The sequence below is a fragment of the Salvelinus fontinalis genome, chromosome 13, assembly GCF_029448725.1.
Source record: "Salvelinus fontinalis isolate EN_2023a chromosome 13, ASM2944872v1, whole genome shotgun sequence".
NCBI classification, from domain to species: Eukaryota; Metazoa; Chordata; class Actinopteri; order Salmoniformes; family Salmonidae; genus Salvelinus; species Salvelinus fontinalis.
The window spans coordinates 32,334,267-32,349,443 of NC_074677.1; the positions used below are offsets into that span (position 1 = coordinate 32,334,267).

The 15,177-nt window shown below is 44.5% G+C and overlaps 1 protein-coding gene across 5 annotated transcripts in view; it reads left to right on the plus strand.

The window, feature by feature from the left end:
* LOC129868440 (cell adhesion molecule 1-like) overlaps window positions 1–15,177 on the plus strand; it is a 542,438-nt gene that overhangs the window by 355,442 nt on the left and 171,819 nt on the right. For all 5 annotated transcript variants that reach the window (XM_055942416.1, XM_055942417.1, XM_055942418.1 and 2 more), the window contains exon 2: window positions 14,499–14,516. In XM_055942416.1, coding sequence (XP_055798391.1) covers window positions 14,499–14,516 — 18 coding nt within the window. The remainder of the gene's footprint in view (window positions 1–14,498; window positions 14,517–15,177) is intronic.

Genomic DNA, 15,177 nt, shown 5'->3' on the forward strand with positions numbered 1-15,177 from the left:
CGCGGCTCCCACCCCTCCCTACCTCGCGGCTCCCACCCCTCCCTAACTCGCGGCTCTCACCCCTCCCTACCTCGCGGCTCTCACCCCTCCCTACCTCGCGGCTCTCACCCCTCCCTACCTCGCGGCTCCCACCCCTCCCTACCTCGCGGCTCCCACCCCTCCCTACCTCGCGGCTCCCACCCCTCCCTACCTCGCGGCTCCCCCCCCTCCCTACCTCGCGGCTCCCACCCCTCCCTACCTCGCGGCTCCCACCCCTCCCTACCTCGCGGCTCCCACCCCTCCCTACCTCGCGGCTCCCATCCCTCCCTACCTCGCGGCTCCCGCCCCTCCCTAACTCGCGGCTCTCGCCCCTCCCTACCTCGCGGCTCTCGCCCCTCCCTACCTCGCGGCTCTCGCCCCTCCCTACCTCGCGGCTCTCGCCCCTCCCTACCTCGCGTCTCTCGCCCCTCCCTACCTCGCGTCTCTCGCCCCTCCCTACCTCGCGTCTCCCGCCCCTCCCTACCTCGCGGCTCCCACCAGCCATTACGATTTTTAAAGTCAGTGCCTTCTGCTGGCGGAAGTCTGACAGCAGCTGAAAATGGAATTGAGTGGTAAATTGAATTACGCCAGAATTACGCCATTACATATGCCATAATGGCAGGTGTACAGTGGTGTCTGGGTGGACAGCCTTGATTGGTGGCAGCTGGGAAAGTTAGTCTTGTCTTATGGCCGATGTAGAGTAGCGACGGTCTGTGACATTGTGTTGGTGAACAAGAACCACATTTGGCCAAGAAACGGGATGCATCCTCACAACATTCTGTAGCTTGGCATCTAGGGTTCTGCATCGTCTTCCAGAGCCGTCGTTGTGAATACATCTTCTCTTATTTGCACTAGCCTACGTTTGGCAGCTCCACTGCCAAGGCAGCAGCTACTCTTCCTGGGGTCCAAACACATTAACCTGTTGGGGATGGGGGCGCTGTTTAGACTATTTATGCTAATTTGGCTAATTTTTTAAACGGCTTCCCACAAAATCCTTGATCGTACAATATGCATATTATTATTATTATTGGATAGAAAACAGTCTATAGTTTCTATAGGAGTTGAAATTTTGTCTCTAAGTGGAACAGAGCCCATTCTACAGCAATTTCCCTGACATGGAGTCAGATTTGAGAAATGTTGGCCACTCTTCTGAAGTCAGTTATAAGGGCACTGTCGTTGCTATGACTATACGGACACTTCTTACGTCTTCCCCTGGATGCCTTTACGTGATGACGATTCCAACGGGGTCGATTGCGCGTTCACAGGCCCTACAAATGAAAAAACCCTGAAGCTAGTCATTCTTTGGGAGCTGCGTCATGAGCCTAGAGGACACCGGCGCGCACCTGTTCCAAGCGTTAGTTTAGCCTGTTATATTTCTCCGGTCATCTTTTCACTCGTTATAGGAGTTAAAAACATCATAAGGTAGTTAATTTAAAGCGTTTTATAGCAATTTATATCCGTTTAGTGCGATTTTGGGACATTTATTTTTGCAACGATGTGAAAAGTTGGGCACGCTTTTCAGTTCATCCCGAACGCAGTTGACATTTCCACATGGCAAGAGGACAGCTTTCCACCAAAAGACGATTTCTCCCAAGAAAGGATCCTTTGCCCAAGATACTGATGGAAGAACAGCTCAAGGTAGGACATTTTTATTATGATAAATCGTGTTTCTGTCGAAACATTTTAGTGGCTTAGGACGCCATGTTTTTTGACGTAGCTTCGCTTGGCGCAAACTGTATTGAAAAGTAAGGATAAATTAAAAAATGTAATAACGCAATTGTATTAAGAATTAAATTGTCTATCAATCCCTGTCCACCCTATATTTTTTAGTCACGTTTATGAGTATTTATGTATAAGAGTAGATCACTGTCTAAGTGGCGCAAGGACTTTTTCTTTACCAGCTTGTCTACATTTCACATTGTCTAACCATGATTTTGGTGGCTAAATATAAACATTTTCGATCAAACTGTATATGCATGTTGTAATGTGATGTTACAGGAGTGTCATCGGAAGAATTCTGAGAAGGTTAGTGAAAAAATTAATATCTTTTGGCGATGTTGACTTTTATCGCTCACTTTGGCTAGAATCAATGCTGGGCTGCTAATTGCTATGTGCTAAGCTAATATAACGATTTATTGTGTTTTCGCTGTAAGACACTTAGAAAATCTGAAATATTGTCTGTATTCACAGGATCTGTGTCTTTCGATTCGTGTATGCTGTGTATTTTTACGAAATGTTTGATGATTAGTAGTTAGGTAAACACGTTGCTCATTGTAATTATTCTAGTCCATTTGTGATGGTGGGTGCAATTGTAAACTATGCCATCTACCTGAAATATGCACTTTTTTCTAACAAAACCTATCCCATACCATAAATATGTTATCAGACTGTCATCTAATGAGTTTTTTTGTTGGTTAGGGGCTATAAATATCTTAGTTTAGCCGAATTGGTGATGGCTACTGGTGTTGGTGGACAAATAAAAGATGGTGGATTATGCTAATGTGTTTTTAGGTAATAGATGTACATCTTTACATATTGTGTCTTCCCTGTAAAACATTTTAAAAATCGGAAATGTTGACTGGATTCACAAGATCTGTGTCTTTCATTAGCTGTATTGGACTTTAATGTGTGAAAGTTAAATATTTAAAAAAAAAAAATTTTTTGAATTTCGCGGCACTGGTTTTTCAGTGGGGGGGGGGGGGGGGTGTGCCGCTAGCGCCACGCTGATCCTAGACAGGTTAAGTCTCTTATGTTACACATAAAACAAAAGATAAAACAGTACATCATATAACACTTGAAAATATAATTATTACGTTGGCCATGATGCTTGAGTTGTTCTCCTCAAGCTTTAATGCCAACCTTATTTTGTTGGTTCAGCAAGTTTTGTGGACTCAGTGTTGCAGTAGTAATGCGTGACCAAGTCATTTGTAGCGATGCCATTGGTCATATTCAGCCTGGTCATTTCCTAGGGACTGTACTTCCTTCAAACGCTCTCTGACTACCGTTTTCTCACCTAGTTACATTATACATCAAACTCAGTGGTTCAAAAGATACTGCTATTTTTACTTGCTCTAGGAAGGTGTAACTGGGGTTTCTGGGCAACAAACTCTCAACACTGAGGATGAATAATTAAGGAGACACAGCTGTGACCCATCGTCAAGGAGCCACTTCTGTCTCAAGAGCAATTTTTGGGGTCTAGAGAATTGCGCTTGTTGCCTCTTCTGCATCCTCTCCCAGTTGCCCGTCAACAATTGTCATGACCTTCTGCTTCCCCATGCCCGTTTGAGAATGAGTGCACCCTAAGAGTTTAATTTCGGGGCAGAGTGTCCTGGGGCTTGTTTTGGTTTTCCAGAAAGAATCTGCACTCCGTAATGGCAAGTGGGTAAGGACTTATGCCGGCCTAGCAGTCTGCAGAAAATCAGCCGTTGTGCCAGTAATGGCACAGACACGCACATACACACATGCACTCGCTTCATCGTAGTGTGGCACGAATTGCTAAGGGTTGTTTGTTCACACCTCTGCAAAATTCCAAGAGCTTCTGAGAGTCCGATAGTGTGCAATGTTCCACTTCTTTTATTGTCCCACACTTCTAATAGGCTGTTAGGCTAGGCTATATCTGCACAGTACCACTGATTCACTGCTCATTGGGTGAAGAGATTTAGAATTTATATTTAATGGCGTCGGTACTGCAATATCTGCAATAGGCCGGGTAACCTTTTCCCCGTAATCGCCACTTTGTAGCTGAATGTCAGTAGCTTAATTTAAATGGAGGGGCGCTTAGAATAACAGCTGACCATTCATTTGTTTGCTCCACTCTCCGTTCCTCTCAAAGTCTGTGACATGACAGTACAGTAGCTGCCGTTATAGTCATATAATTTATACAATTCTAGTTCTGTGGCTGCCACAACCCCAAACTACTACAGTATAAGTTTTTGCCCTGAGAGTTTGCAGCAGTTGAAAGGGAAGCGTTTGAGGATTGCTTCTGCAGAACTTGGGACGGTTGTTGTTGTTGGGAGAATTACTGCCACCTCCAAGTGCAGCCAATCCTCTGAAGTAAATGTGTTTAGCCCTGTGTGCCGCGATGAGGGGGGAGATGAAGACAGCCTGTGTGCCACGCAGAGGGGGGAGATGAAGACAGCCTGTGTGCCACGCAGAGGGGGGAGATGAAGACAGCCTGTGTGCCGCGATGAGGGGGGAGATGAAGACAGCCTGTGTGCCACGCAGAGGGGGGAGATGAAGACAGCCTGTGTGCCACGCAGAGGGGGGAGATGAAGACAGCCTGTGTGCCGCGCAGAGGGGGGAGATGAAGACAGCCTGTGTGCCGCGATGAGGGGGGAGATGAAGACAGCCTGTGTGCCGCGATGAGGGGGGAGATGAAGACAGCCTGTGAGCCGCGATGAGGGGGGAGATGAAGACAGCCTGTGTGCCGCGCAGAGGGGGGAGATGAAGACAGCCTGTGTGCCGCGATGAGGGGGGAGATGAAGACAGCCTGTGTGCCGCGATGAGGGGGGAGATGAAGACAGCCTGTGTGCCACGCAGAGGGGGGAGATGAAGACAGCCTGTGTGCCGCGCAGAGGGGGAAGATGAAGACAGCCTGTGTGCCGCGCAGAGGGGGGAGATGAAGACAGCCTGTGTGCCGCGCAGAGGGGGGAGATGAAGACAGCCTGTGTGCCGCGCAGAGGGGGGAGATGAAGACAGCCTGTGTGCCACGCAGAGGGGGGAGATGAAGACAGCCTGTGTGCCGCGCAGAGGGGGGAGATGAAGACAGCCTGTGTGCCGCGCAGAGGGGGGATATGAAGACAGCCTGTGTGCCGCGATGAGGGGGGATATGAAGACAGCCTGTGTGCCACGCAGAGGGGGGAGATGAAGACAGCCTGTGTGCCGCGATGAGGGGGGATATGAAGACAGCCTGTGTGCCACGCAGAGGGGGGAGATGAAGACAGCCTGTGTGCCACGCAGAGGGGGGAGATGAAGACAGCCTGTGTGCCGCGCAGAGGGGGGAGATGAAGACAGCCTGTGTGCCGCGATGAGGGGGGATATGAAGACAGCCTGTGTGCCGCGATGAGGGGGGATATGAAGACAGCCTGTGTGCCACGCAGAGGGGGGAGATGAAGACAGCCAGGGTGTGTGATGAATGATGACTCCAACAGCAGCTGCCCCATTTTCAGCCCGACGACGACGTGAACTGCAGCGACCCTGTGCCTCCTTATTCTCTTTCTGTTATCCAACTGGCAAGGAAGGACTTTTGAGATGGAAAAGAGCGAGTGAGACAGAGAGAGGGTGAGAGAGACTCAAAGCCTGCGGGAGGAATTTGTGTAGTCCCCTCAGACGTCTTCAAGGATAGACACGTTACTGATGCAAGTCTTCTGGGGTTTACTCAAAGGACGTTGGGGCTTTCATCCCTGACATGAAGGTGGAAGGGACGTTATTGGGCCTGTGACATCACAGCTCCTTCTTTAGAGAGTGGCCTAAAAAGGAAGTATCTTCTCCCCCCACCCTTTGAACAAGGAGTTCTGTAATTGGTTGAAACGGCTGCTCTTTCCCTTTTCCGTTTCTGGGGGTAATTGGTGTTTATGAAGTATTTATGGCTACTCTTTGCCAATGTCAGCTCAATGGAGTAAGATATTCCCTCTGTTTTAAATTTTTTTCTTTCCTTTTTTATTCCTTGAATATGAGTGCCTTTTTTTTGTTTACTCTGGCTTATGCATTCATGAATTCAGCAGTGTCATGAATTGTTGTAATTATGTAAGCGTTAGAGGCAACCAGAGGTGGTTATTTTGGTGCAATAGATGCAGTCTTCTGTCTGCCCCCCCCTTGCTGCTCCCTGCTAATAAGCAGGTTTTATCTGTCAATTCAACTAAAGTCTGTAAAATTAAAGGCACGATTGTTTACAGATCAATCAAGCGAGGATCCCCGAGTTCGCCTGTGAAGCAAGCTTTTCTTCCATCAACATATAAACGCAATTAAAAAGGGAATTGGTAAATACATGATAGGGCTATCAACATGGGCTTGACACCAGACATTCAATGATATTATTTTTGTACCACAACTCAATGTAGGCAGAATGGGAGCCTTAGGGGGGAAAACAACAATCGGTGCATTGGAAAATGAGGGTACCCTGTCTTTGTCAGAGTGCAGTGGGAAAAGCGTCAGCTGTGTTTCTCTTTTGCCTTGTCAGATACAGTGCAAAATCATTCTCCCCCTCCTCTTTCATTATTTGACTGTTTATCCTACTGTACAGGAATGCACACTTTCTAGCTGACTGCATCACTTGTTCCTGCTCATGCATTCTCTGCAGATTCAATTATACGCTGCTCTGGACACAATGAAAAAATATGAGAAAGAGAGGGCGGTACAGACAGAGAAAGGGCTGGACGGAAATAAAGTAAGGGAGAGAGAGAGATGGATAGAGAGTGTGTTGAGGGAGAGAGAGAAGCATACTAGAGGGAACGAGGGAGGCTGATGCAGAGCAGTCCCTGAAGTCACGTATTTGTTGGGGGAAAATCAGTGATGCTGGAGTGGATGCTATAATGGCACCCTAATGTATAATGATCAGCAGAAACCTCCTAAATGAGAGTATTAGTCCAAGGGCCCCAGCTGTGCAGAAATAATGGACCCCTGGGGTCCAAGCTACGCTTGACACAACAAACGTATAACAAATTGAGTATCCCACCACTGACACCAACATGCACTCATGGTCACTGTAGCATGTTGTCATATATTATACAAGGCCCCCTGCTCCCCTGTTAGATAGTGACCGCCGGACAGACAGCAGAGATCTAGGGGCCCCATTGATGGGTTGTGTGTGTCACAAGGCTTATCACCAGCATGACAATGGTCCATTCTCACAGCTCCATTGCACAGACACTGACCCCTGTTAGACAACCAGATGAGGTGCAGAAAACAGATGCTCACTAATGCTGACGTTCTTGGTCTTTTGATGGGGACCTGTTGGTGAATGACCTGGAGGTTCAATGACAAATACTGTATTTGCTATTGCCCCCACTATAATACACATACAGTATATTACCCTGGTCAGTGGTCATATAATCGATGTGCTGACAATGACCAGTACAGTTGGAGTGAACCTCCATGACCAAAAATAGTGACCATCTAAACATGTAGCCTAGTGTATGTGAAGAGTTGTTTACTGCTATCTGTTGCCTGGGATGAGAGTGCCTTTGAAGAGGAATGGGGTTGTGGTTGTTGTAATTTCTGTCGGGCAGTGTCAGGGCAGCCTCCAGGTTTGAACACGGGGCTTAGGAGTGAATATGTGGCTAATAGCTGACTGCTGGCAACGCTCTCTTTTGTGTACTCTGATCCGGGTGGATTAAAGCATCAATCTTTTTGCCTTTCCTTGTAATGGTAATAGCTGGCTAGAAAGGGATATGTTTTTGTATTCTGTTAGAGATTGAACGGGATCTTAAGCACTTATTGTACGAATTGTAGATATTGTACGAATTGGAATTCGTAGCATAACATATAGGAATTGGGGTGGAGGGGGTTTGCAGGCCGTAACATAAGAAATGGATGACGTTGTACACAATTTTCGGGTACCTGTTTTGGCTCGTGAGTGCCACTTTCAAAACTACTGGCTGAAATTATACAAAACCTTTATAACCCATCTCTAAAAAATATCAGATATGTGGACAGGACCAAGCTGATTCATTTGTGACCGACAGGCTCAAATCGGTCTTATGTAGCAAAATTTGAAATTGTGTTTTTTAAATTGGATAAAACTAGAGACTACAGGATGGTATATCATACACTGTATTTGAGGAACAATGGGAAAGTAATTCTGCTTTGAAAGTTGATAAACTTGTAAACTCACTTTCGAGAAAATTGCCTTTAAATATTTGGGACCTACTGGAGAGCTCTTTTGTCTACACCCATTCAGCATTGTTCACACCCTCTTAAGCCAGCCCCACACATCTCTTTAAGGATTCACATGTGAGGTCATGTGCTTAACATTGAGTAGTGTAGTAAAGATTAAGAATAAAAGTAGCCTACAATAAGGAAAAATTCCTGGTAAATAGAAAGTGTCCAGATAAACATATTTTATAAATATTAGATGACGCTTACACAGACACACTTGTCTAAATTGATGTGAAATAAATGCTATAACACCCAGCCACATATTATTGCCAAGTGGATGGGTCTCTATAGAAGGTTTAATCGGTACAGCCAAATGGTTACTTGCATAGTAACCGTATCAGAAATAGATAGTGTCAAAATAAATAAAATAATATACAGTATGTACAAGAACAATATCAATAGCAATATCAGTAATAGATGAGTTATACAATCAGGGGTAAAGTGGCTCAGCATCAGGATACTTAAAAAAAAAAAATGTAGCAGCAACGTATGGTGTGTGTGTTAGGAGAGAATCATTTGAATAGAGGCACTGCAGATGGGGCTGATGTCTGGTCCATCTGAACTACGCATGAACAAGGGAATCTATATTCGGAGAGCCTGTTTCTGTCCTGCCCTTGACTTTGGTGCAGGGCATGTGATGTCCATAGCCTCTGTCGCAAAACTCCCTGATCTTGTCAAAAACACAAGTTTGTCTAGCTGTGTCCAGTCCAGGTGGTGCTTGTACAGGCAGACCATATATGGGAGGAAGGATGTCAGGGTTGCGCAGCAGCTGAAACCTGGTTCCGACTGAGTCCGAACACTCCTTGGCGACAACACCATCAGTTTCCAGAGCATCGACGCTGTAAAACAGGAAATAACAACAAGAAATAAGACATTACAACATTGCACAACATCAATTCACCTCCCAAGTTTAGATAAAAAGAATAACCTCATACAATGCAATAAAAATTATAGTCACCTGAAGTGCTGGTACTGCTTGAACTGTGGCAGCAGCCTGAAGAACGGAGTCAGGTGTTGTTGCCAGCCATAGCTTTTCACCAGCACCGTACCATCCTCCAGTCCAACCAGCTGTGGGATGTTGACCCCTGTCACAGTGCTGTTCTTGACAACACCAGCGATCTCAGACAAAGTGTTCATTCTGGTCTTTCTGAAGCGCTGCTTGATGAGGCCAAAGCACCAGTCGGGGGAAAACTTGGTGTGGCCTGTGATCAGGAAGTGAAGGTCCAGACTGGTGGAGCTTGTGCATGGTCCGCCAGGCACAATACCAGAGGTAAGTTAATAAAAAGAAAATGTAACGTAAAACGTAATATCATTTTTTAGGCCAAGCAGGGCAGTGTAAATAGAATTGTCTCGTTGAGCTCAACACTCCTACAGTAAAACATGGTAATAGCAATACAGAGCCCTGCGTGGAATAGCCCAGCGTGCCCCAAAACAGAACATCTGTGACCAGTGATAAGATAAAGTTTCTGGCCAAATCACAGTACAACACATGTTGGAGGGAGGCTCGGATGGGGACACTGACTGTCAGTGCTACAATAAAATACGAGTTGAGATGTTATTGTGCCCTGATTTTGGTGTAGGGCTGTAGGTACTACACAAGTGATAGTATTAGGGCCATAGGTCACACTTAACATGGGCAATGGCCTTTTATAAACTGGGTGATTTGAGCTAAGAATGCTGATTGGCTGAATGTTGTGGTATATCAGACCTTATACAACAGGTATGAGGCACCTCAGGAGTTTGTGGTAGAAGGCCAACATACCACAGCTAATGGCTGTATCCAGGCACTCCGCTTTGTGTCTTGCGTAAGAACAGCCCTTACCTGTGTATATTGGCCATATACCACACACACCCCCTCGTGCCTTTTTGCTTAAATATAACACAGCAACTACTAAAGGAATAATTATATAACCTCAAAACAGATGAGTTACTTTGCAGATATGTACAGTAGCATCTACCACTTTTGCGCACGTGTTTTTGTCTACATGGAGAACATTTTTGCCTCAGTAGTGAGTAGTTGACCCAATATAACCACCTGTGCCCTGGAATAATGTATTGTAATGTAAAGTGTTCTCTTATCTCTTAGTGACTCTTACACAGCAATGGTTACATAAATTCACATGCAAATAAAAAAGTTAACATAGTGTTTATTGTCCTTACATTACTTATGTAGCCAGTACGTATGCTATGTATAACCTCTACGTGGCCTATTTTATCCTAGATAGTGCAGAATGAGTTGGCTTAGTGGAGGGAGGTACACTCAGAGATGAGTGAGGGACTTTGTGTTTACGGTTAGAAGTATGACGACGGTCGTGGTTTTACATGACTCTCTGCCACTTATGGTATTTCAGTGCATATTAACCTTTGATAAATAAAGAGACGTCACACACGATCAGCACAGTGCATCACAATGCCAAGTAACAACAGACCTTATCTGTGCCTTCGAAAACTCACACAAAATATATACAAATCGATAACTCCTACTCTGTGTCTGCTCTGCAGTGCGTTTACTTTTTTCGCCCTCCTGAAACACTAAGAAACCTACATTAGTTCAAGGTTTTATATTTTTCCCATTTGTTGACGCTACACATGATTGTGGTGCTGACGTCGCCTTTGCCTCCCAGGTCACACTGGGACACGGTGGGGGAATTTTCCCATCAACAGCAGCTTATGGATGTGACAGCGTGAGCGTCTAATCGTGGTGCCGCAGACAGCGCCGTCCCTCTCCTTACTGACTCAAGCTCCGAGCGTGGATGAGCGAGCCAAGCCTTCCAGTGTAGGGGAAGGGAGAGAGAAAGAAAGAAAAAAAAATGTCTGGTTCATAGATTTCATAGAGCTCCACTGTGTCACAGTTCAACGGCAGCTGTCGTCTCATCCCTCCCACCCCCCCGGTGTGTGTGTGAGTAAGTGATGATTCAGACATGTAGATCTCTTTCTTGCAGTCTGTGTCACTCACATACACACAATCACAGTGTCACACACACAATACAGTATGGTCTCAATCGCAAGAGGAAGGCTCTCATGGTAATGTAGTCACAATTGGGTCACTGGGGCTTTGAAAACAAAACACATTGTCACATTGTTGTCTGGAATAAGTTCAAATCCATTTTCATTCAGGCTTTGATTCACTGCGGCGGCTTGTAAGGGAGACAATGGGAGAGTGGTATTGATAATTACTGTTTAATGTGGCACACTCATCATGTCCAATTTCATGGCCCTCTAGCTGCATATTTCCGATTTAATCACGGCATAATGCAGTTATACTGCACTTTTTGAAATGGGTGGAGGAGGACCCAGCCACATCCACCTTTCCCTTAACAAAATATCTTATCTGTGCCATTCAGACCTGGGTGAAAATAGTTTGGCTATTGTTTTCTTTCAAATATGTTATGTGCACTTGATTTATTGCTGGCACTTTTGGGACTACTACATGAAAGGTTGACAAGGTTAGAGGTATGGAGTGTGGTGGTATGGTTCCTCTGATAAGGCCTTAGATCAGTGGAGGAAAGGGTTGTAAGAAATAATGTTAATGTAGAGAGTTCAGCAGAGGGTTAATGCTGTCAGAAGCTCCTTGACTTGATAGGATGTTGCTGACCGTAGCAGATTGCTATGTATAGATTATTAACCTAGGTCTCCATATTCCACATGCAATAAGGTCTGTATTTTATATTGAGGCTTTGAATATGAAAGTTGTCATTTGTGCTACTGCAATATAGTTTTTTTTTGTGTGTTTTTTTATTTAACCTTTATTTAACTAGGCATGTCAGTTAAGAACCAATTCTTATTTACAATGACGGCCTACCAAAAGGCAAAAGGCCTCCTGCGGAGCTGGGGGCCAGGGATGAAAAAAATTTATACAATATAAATATAGGACAAAACACACATCACAACGAGAGAGACAACAGTACATAAAGAGAGACCTAAGACAACAACATAACAGCAAAACATGACAACACAGCATGGTAGCAACACAACAACATGGTAGCAATGTTTTTTTTGCAGGTCTCTCACTCACAGAAATGTGTGTTTTTGTATGTGTCTTGCATGGGGATGTGCATGGGGATGCATGTGTGAGAGAGAAGGCCAGCCTGTCTTTGAGCTGGTTTTCGTAGCCATTTTGTGAAGTGAATTGTTCTTGCGGGCTGTAGAGGTGAATCTAAAGAGAGGCATCAGTCCTTCATTAATGCAGCCCAGGCTGGCTGACCCCTGGTTAATGTTCCTATCATTTCTAGAGGAGAGAGCAGCTACCTTTCATTTGAAATGACTCATGTTTAATGCATCTCTCTGGTATAGCATTTAACCTCACCTCTGAGGTTGGATGGTTGCATACCGGTGACACGGCCATGCCGTGCAAGAGGGGAAGTGGGGTTGGCCATTACGTGGGTTAGCCAGGCAAGCCCCTCAGGACCGGTGGGGTTGAAATGGCCATGCAGAGTTATTCTGACCGGTCTGGCATTTACTTAACATGGCGAGCCCCTTCCCCCTGACCTGTCACCAGGGTGGCCCAGGTCCCCCTTGGCTCTCTGAACCACTTAGTGGCCGTGGCCTGGCCCATGACTGGAATCTTTAATCAGGAGAGACGCGGGGGTGCGTGTGCGTGTGTGTGTGTGTGTGTGTGTGTGTGTGTGTGTGTGTGTGTGTGTGTGTGTGTGTGTGTGTGTGTGTGTGTGTGTGTGTGTGTGTGTGTGTGTGTGTGTGTGTGTGTGTGTGTGTGTGTGTGTGCATTGATGGCTTTTAGCTTACTAACCAGTGGTGGAAAAAGTACCCAATCGTCATACTTAAGTAAAGATACCTTAATAGAAAATGACTTAATTAAGTAAAAGTTGAAAGTCACCCAGTGAAATTCTGCTTGAGTAAAAGTCTAAAAGTATTTGATTTTAAAATATAAGTATCAAAAGTAAAAGTATGAATCATTTAAAATTCCTAATTAACAAACAAAGCATGTGTGCTATGAGTCAGCCAGATCAGAGGCAATAGGATTGACCAGCAAAGTTCTCTTGATAAGTGCGTGAATGTGACCATTTTCCTGTCCTGCTAACCATTCAAAATGTAAAGAGTACTTTTGGGTGTCAGAGAAAATGTATGATGTAAAAAGTACATTATTTTCTTTAGGAAGGTAGTGAAGTAAAAGTTGTCAATTATAAATAGTAAAGTACAGATACCCCAAAAAACGACTTAAGTAGAACTTTAAAGTATTTTTGCTTAAGTACTTTACACCACTGCTACTAACAACAAAGTGAGTAAGAAACATTTATGAGTGAATCATGTCTATGTATCAATGTTGATGAATCGATTACTGTGCTCTTGGAGGCCTGGAGGGCTTTGGTATAGTCAACCTGCTGATGTTCTCAACACTCTTCATTTCTATGTGTATAATCAGGCTACTTTTGCTGAGTACTACGCTACACTCTTAGAAAAAACTTGCTATCTAGAGCCTAAAAGGGTTATTCGGCTGTCCCCATAGGAGAACCCTTTGAAGAACCCTTTTTGGTAGTTCAGGTAGAACTCTTTTGGGTTCCATGTAGAACCCTTTCCACAGTGGGTTCTACATGGAAACCAAAAAGGGTTATCCTATGGTACAGACGAATAACCCTTTTGGAACCCCTTTTTCTAACTGTGTACCACTTATGTTGTTTGATTTTTAGGAAATGTTTGTCAAATGGGCCATTTTTGTCAAAGAAACTGCTTGAGACGATGTCATCCGATGACTCATTTTAAGCCATGTCAGACATCCATTAGATGCATTGGCACCAGAAATAAGAGTTAAAATGTCTCTCAGGATACAAAAGAAAACCAAATAGGATATATTTTATTTTCAGTCTCCACACTAACATTTTCAACTGATTTCTCGGGTGCTAGGACGAATCGACAAACTCCCACCTGTCTCTTGGAGAATTGCATTAGTATGTCACCGTGATGGAAATTTGGCAAATGTTGAAGGAATATGGGTTGTCTAATCAGAACTAGCCTCAGAGCAGAATCCTGACACTCGGTTGGCGTAGAGTGGTTTTTAAGGATTTAACTGGTGCCAGGTGAATTGCATTATGGGTTCATTATGGGTGAAGATAGTCATTTTCAGGGGGATAGCGATGGCAGAAACCGCAGATAGACAATCTGGGACCTAAGATCTTTGAAATGGTGTCATTTGCTTTTGCTGTCATATAAAAACTGAATTGAACCACCAATAAGCTTGTGCTTGCTATTTAGACCAATTCTGAGATGTTCAATATGTTTATTATGCTGTGATTATGTCACTGGCTATGTTGGTATTGAATATAACATATAACTGAACAGTCAAATCCTTTGCTGGTGACTTGACTGAATTGAAAATGCCCGGTGTGCTATTGAATCTAGGAAACCATTCACTCTTTTCCCTGAGAGGAAATTGAGTACACTAGAAATCCTATTTCCCTGCCTTCTTAAAATCAAATCAAATATAAGTGTATTAGTCGCGTACACAGATAAGCAGATGAGAAAGCAGGTGCAGCAAAAGGTTAGCTTCATGCTATGCTAGTGACTTTTCAAAGCTGTTAATCTGTGGTGAATGGAGCTAATCGCTAATACAAATGCTTCTCTCTTTTTCTCCATCCCTTCCCCTGACACAGGAGCTGCTCAGTACCCAGGTAAACCCCCTACCTCCTCCTCTCTTTGCATTTACTTGTCTTTCTCTTACTTGTTTAGTACCCTTCTCATCTTCGTTTTTACTGAATGGTCGCCGCTCAGCGTCTCTGTGTGCTGCATATTAACTAACACTGGTTTCGCCATATCAATTTTATTTTCTCTGACTTATTTTTTCTCTTTCTTTCGGCTCTGCTTTCGTATGTCTACCGCCACCGCTGCATAGCTGCTGATAGACTATCTGTTGCTTCTGTACCTGCTTTTTTTTCTTCTTCACTTATTTTCTTCCTCATCCCTCTCTTGTTCTGGATACCTTTTGCTCGCTATAGCTGGTCTAGGGTCAGTTTTGTTGAGTACTGCATAATGGATGATGGAAAACTTTGGGGCAGGGAGAGCTGATCTGATACCAGATGATATGAGCAGAAGGTAACTAGACTCTAGAGCTTCAGCTTATCACGTTCTCTTTTTCTTCTCAGTGTTTTGTGTTAGTGTTTTAGATGTTGATGGTCTGTGGTATGTGAAATTGTTTGCATTGTCGATAAAATATATTTTGATACTCCTAAGCAAAATCTCAGAGCTTATTTTAAGAATGCCACTTCATTCATACTTAGACACTGTGAAATGGATGGCATGTCTGGACATGCCTGATTTTAAAATAACAGCCTT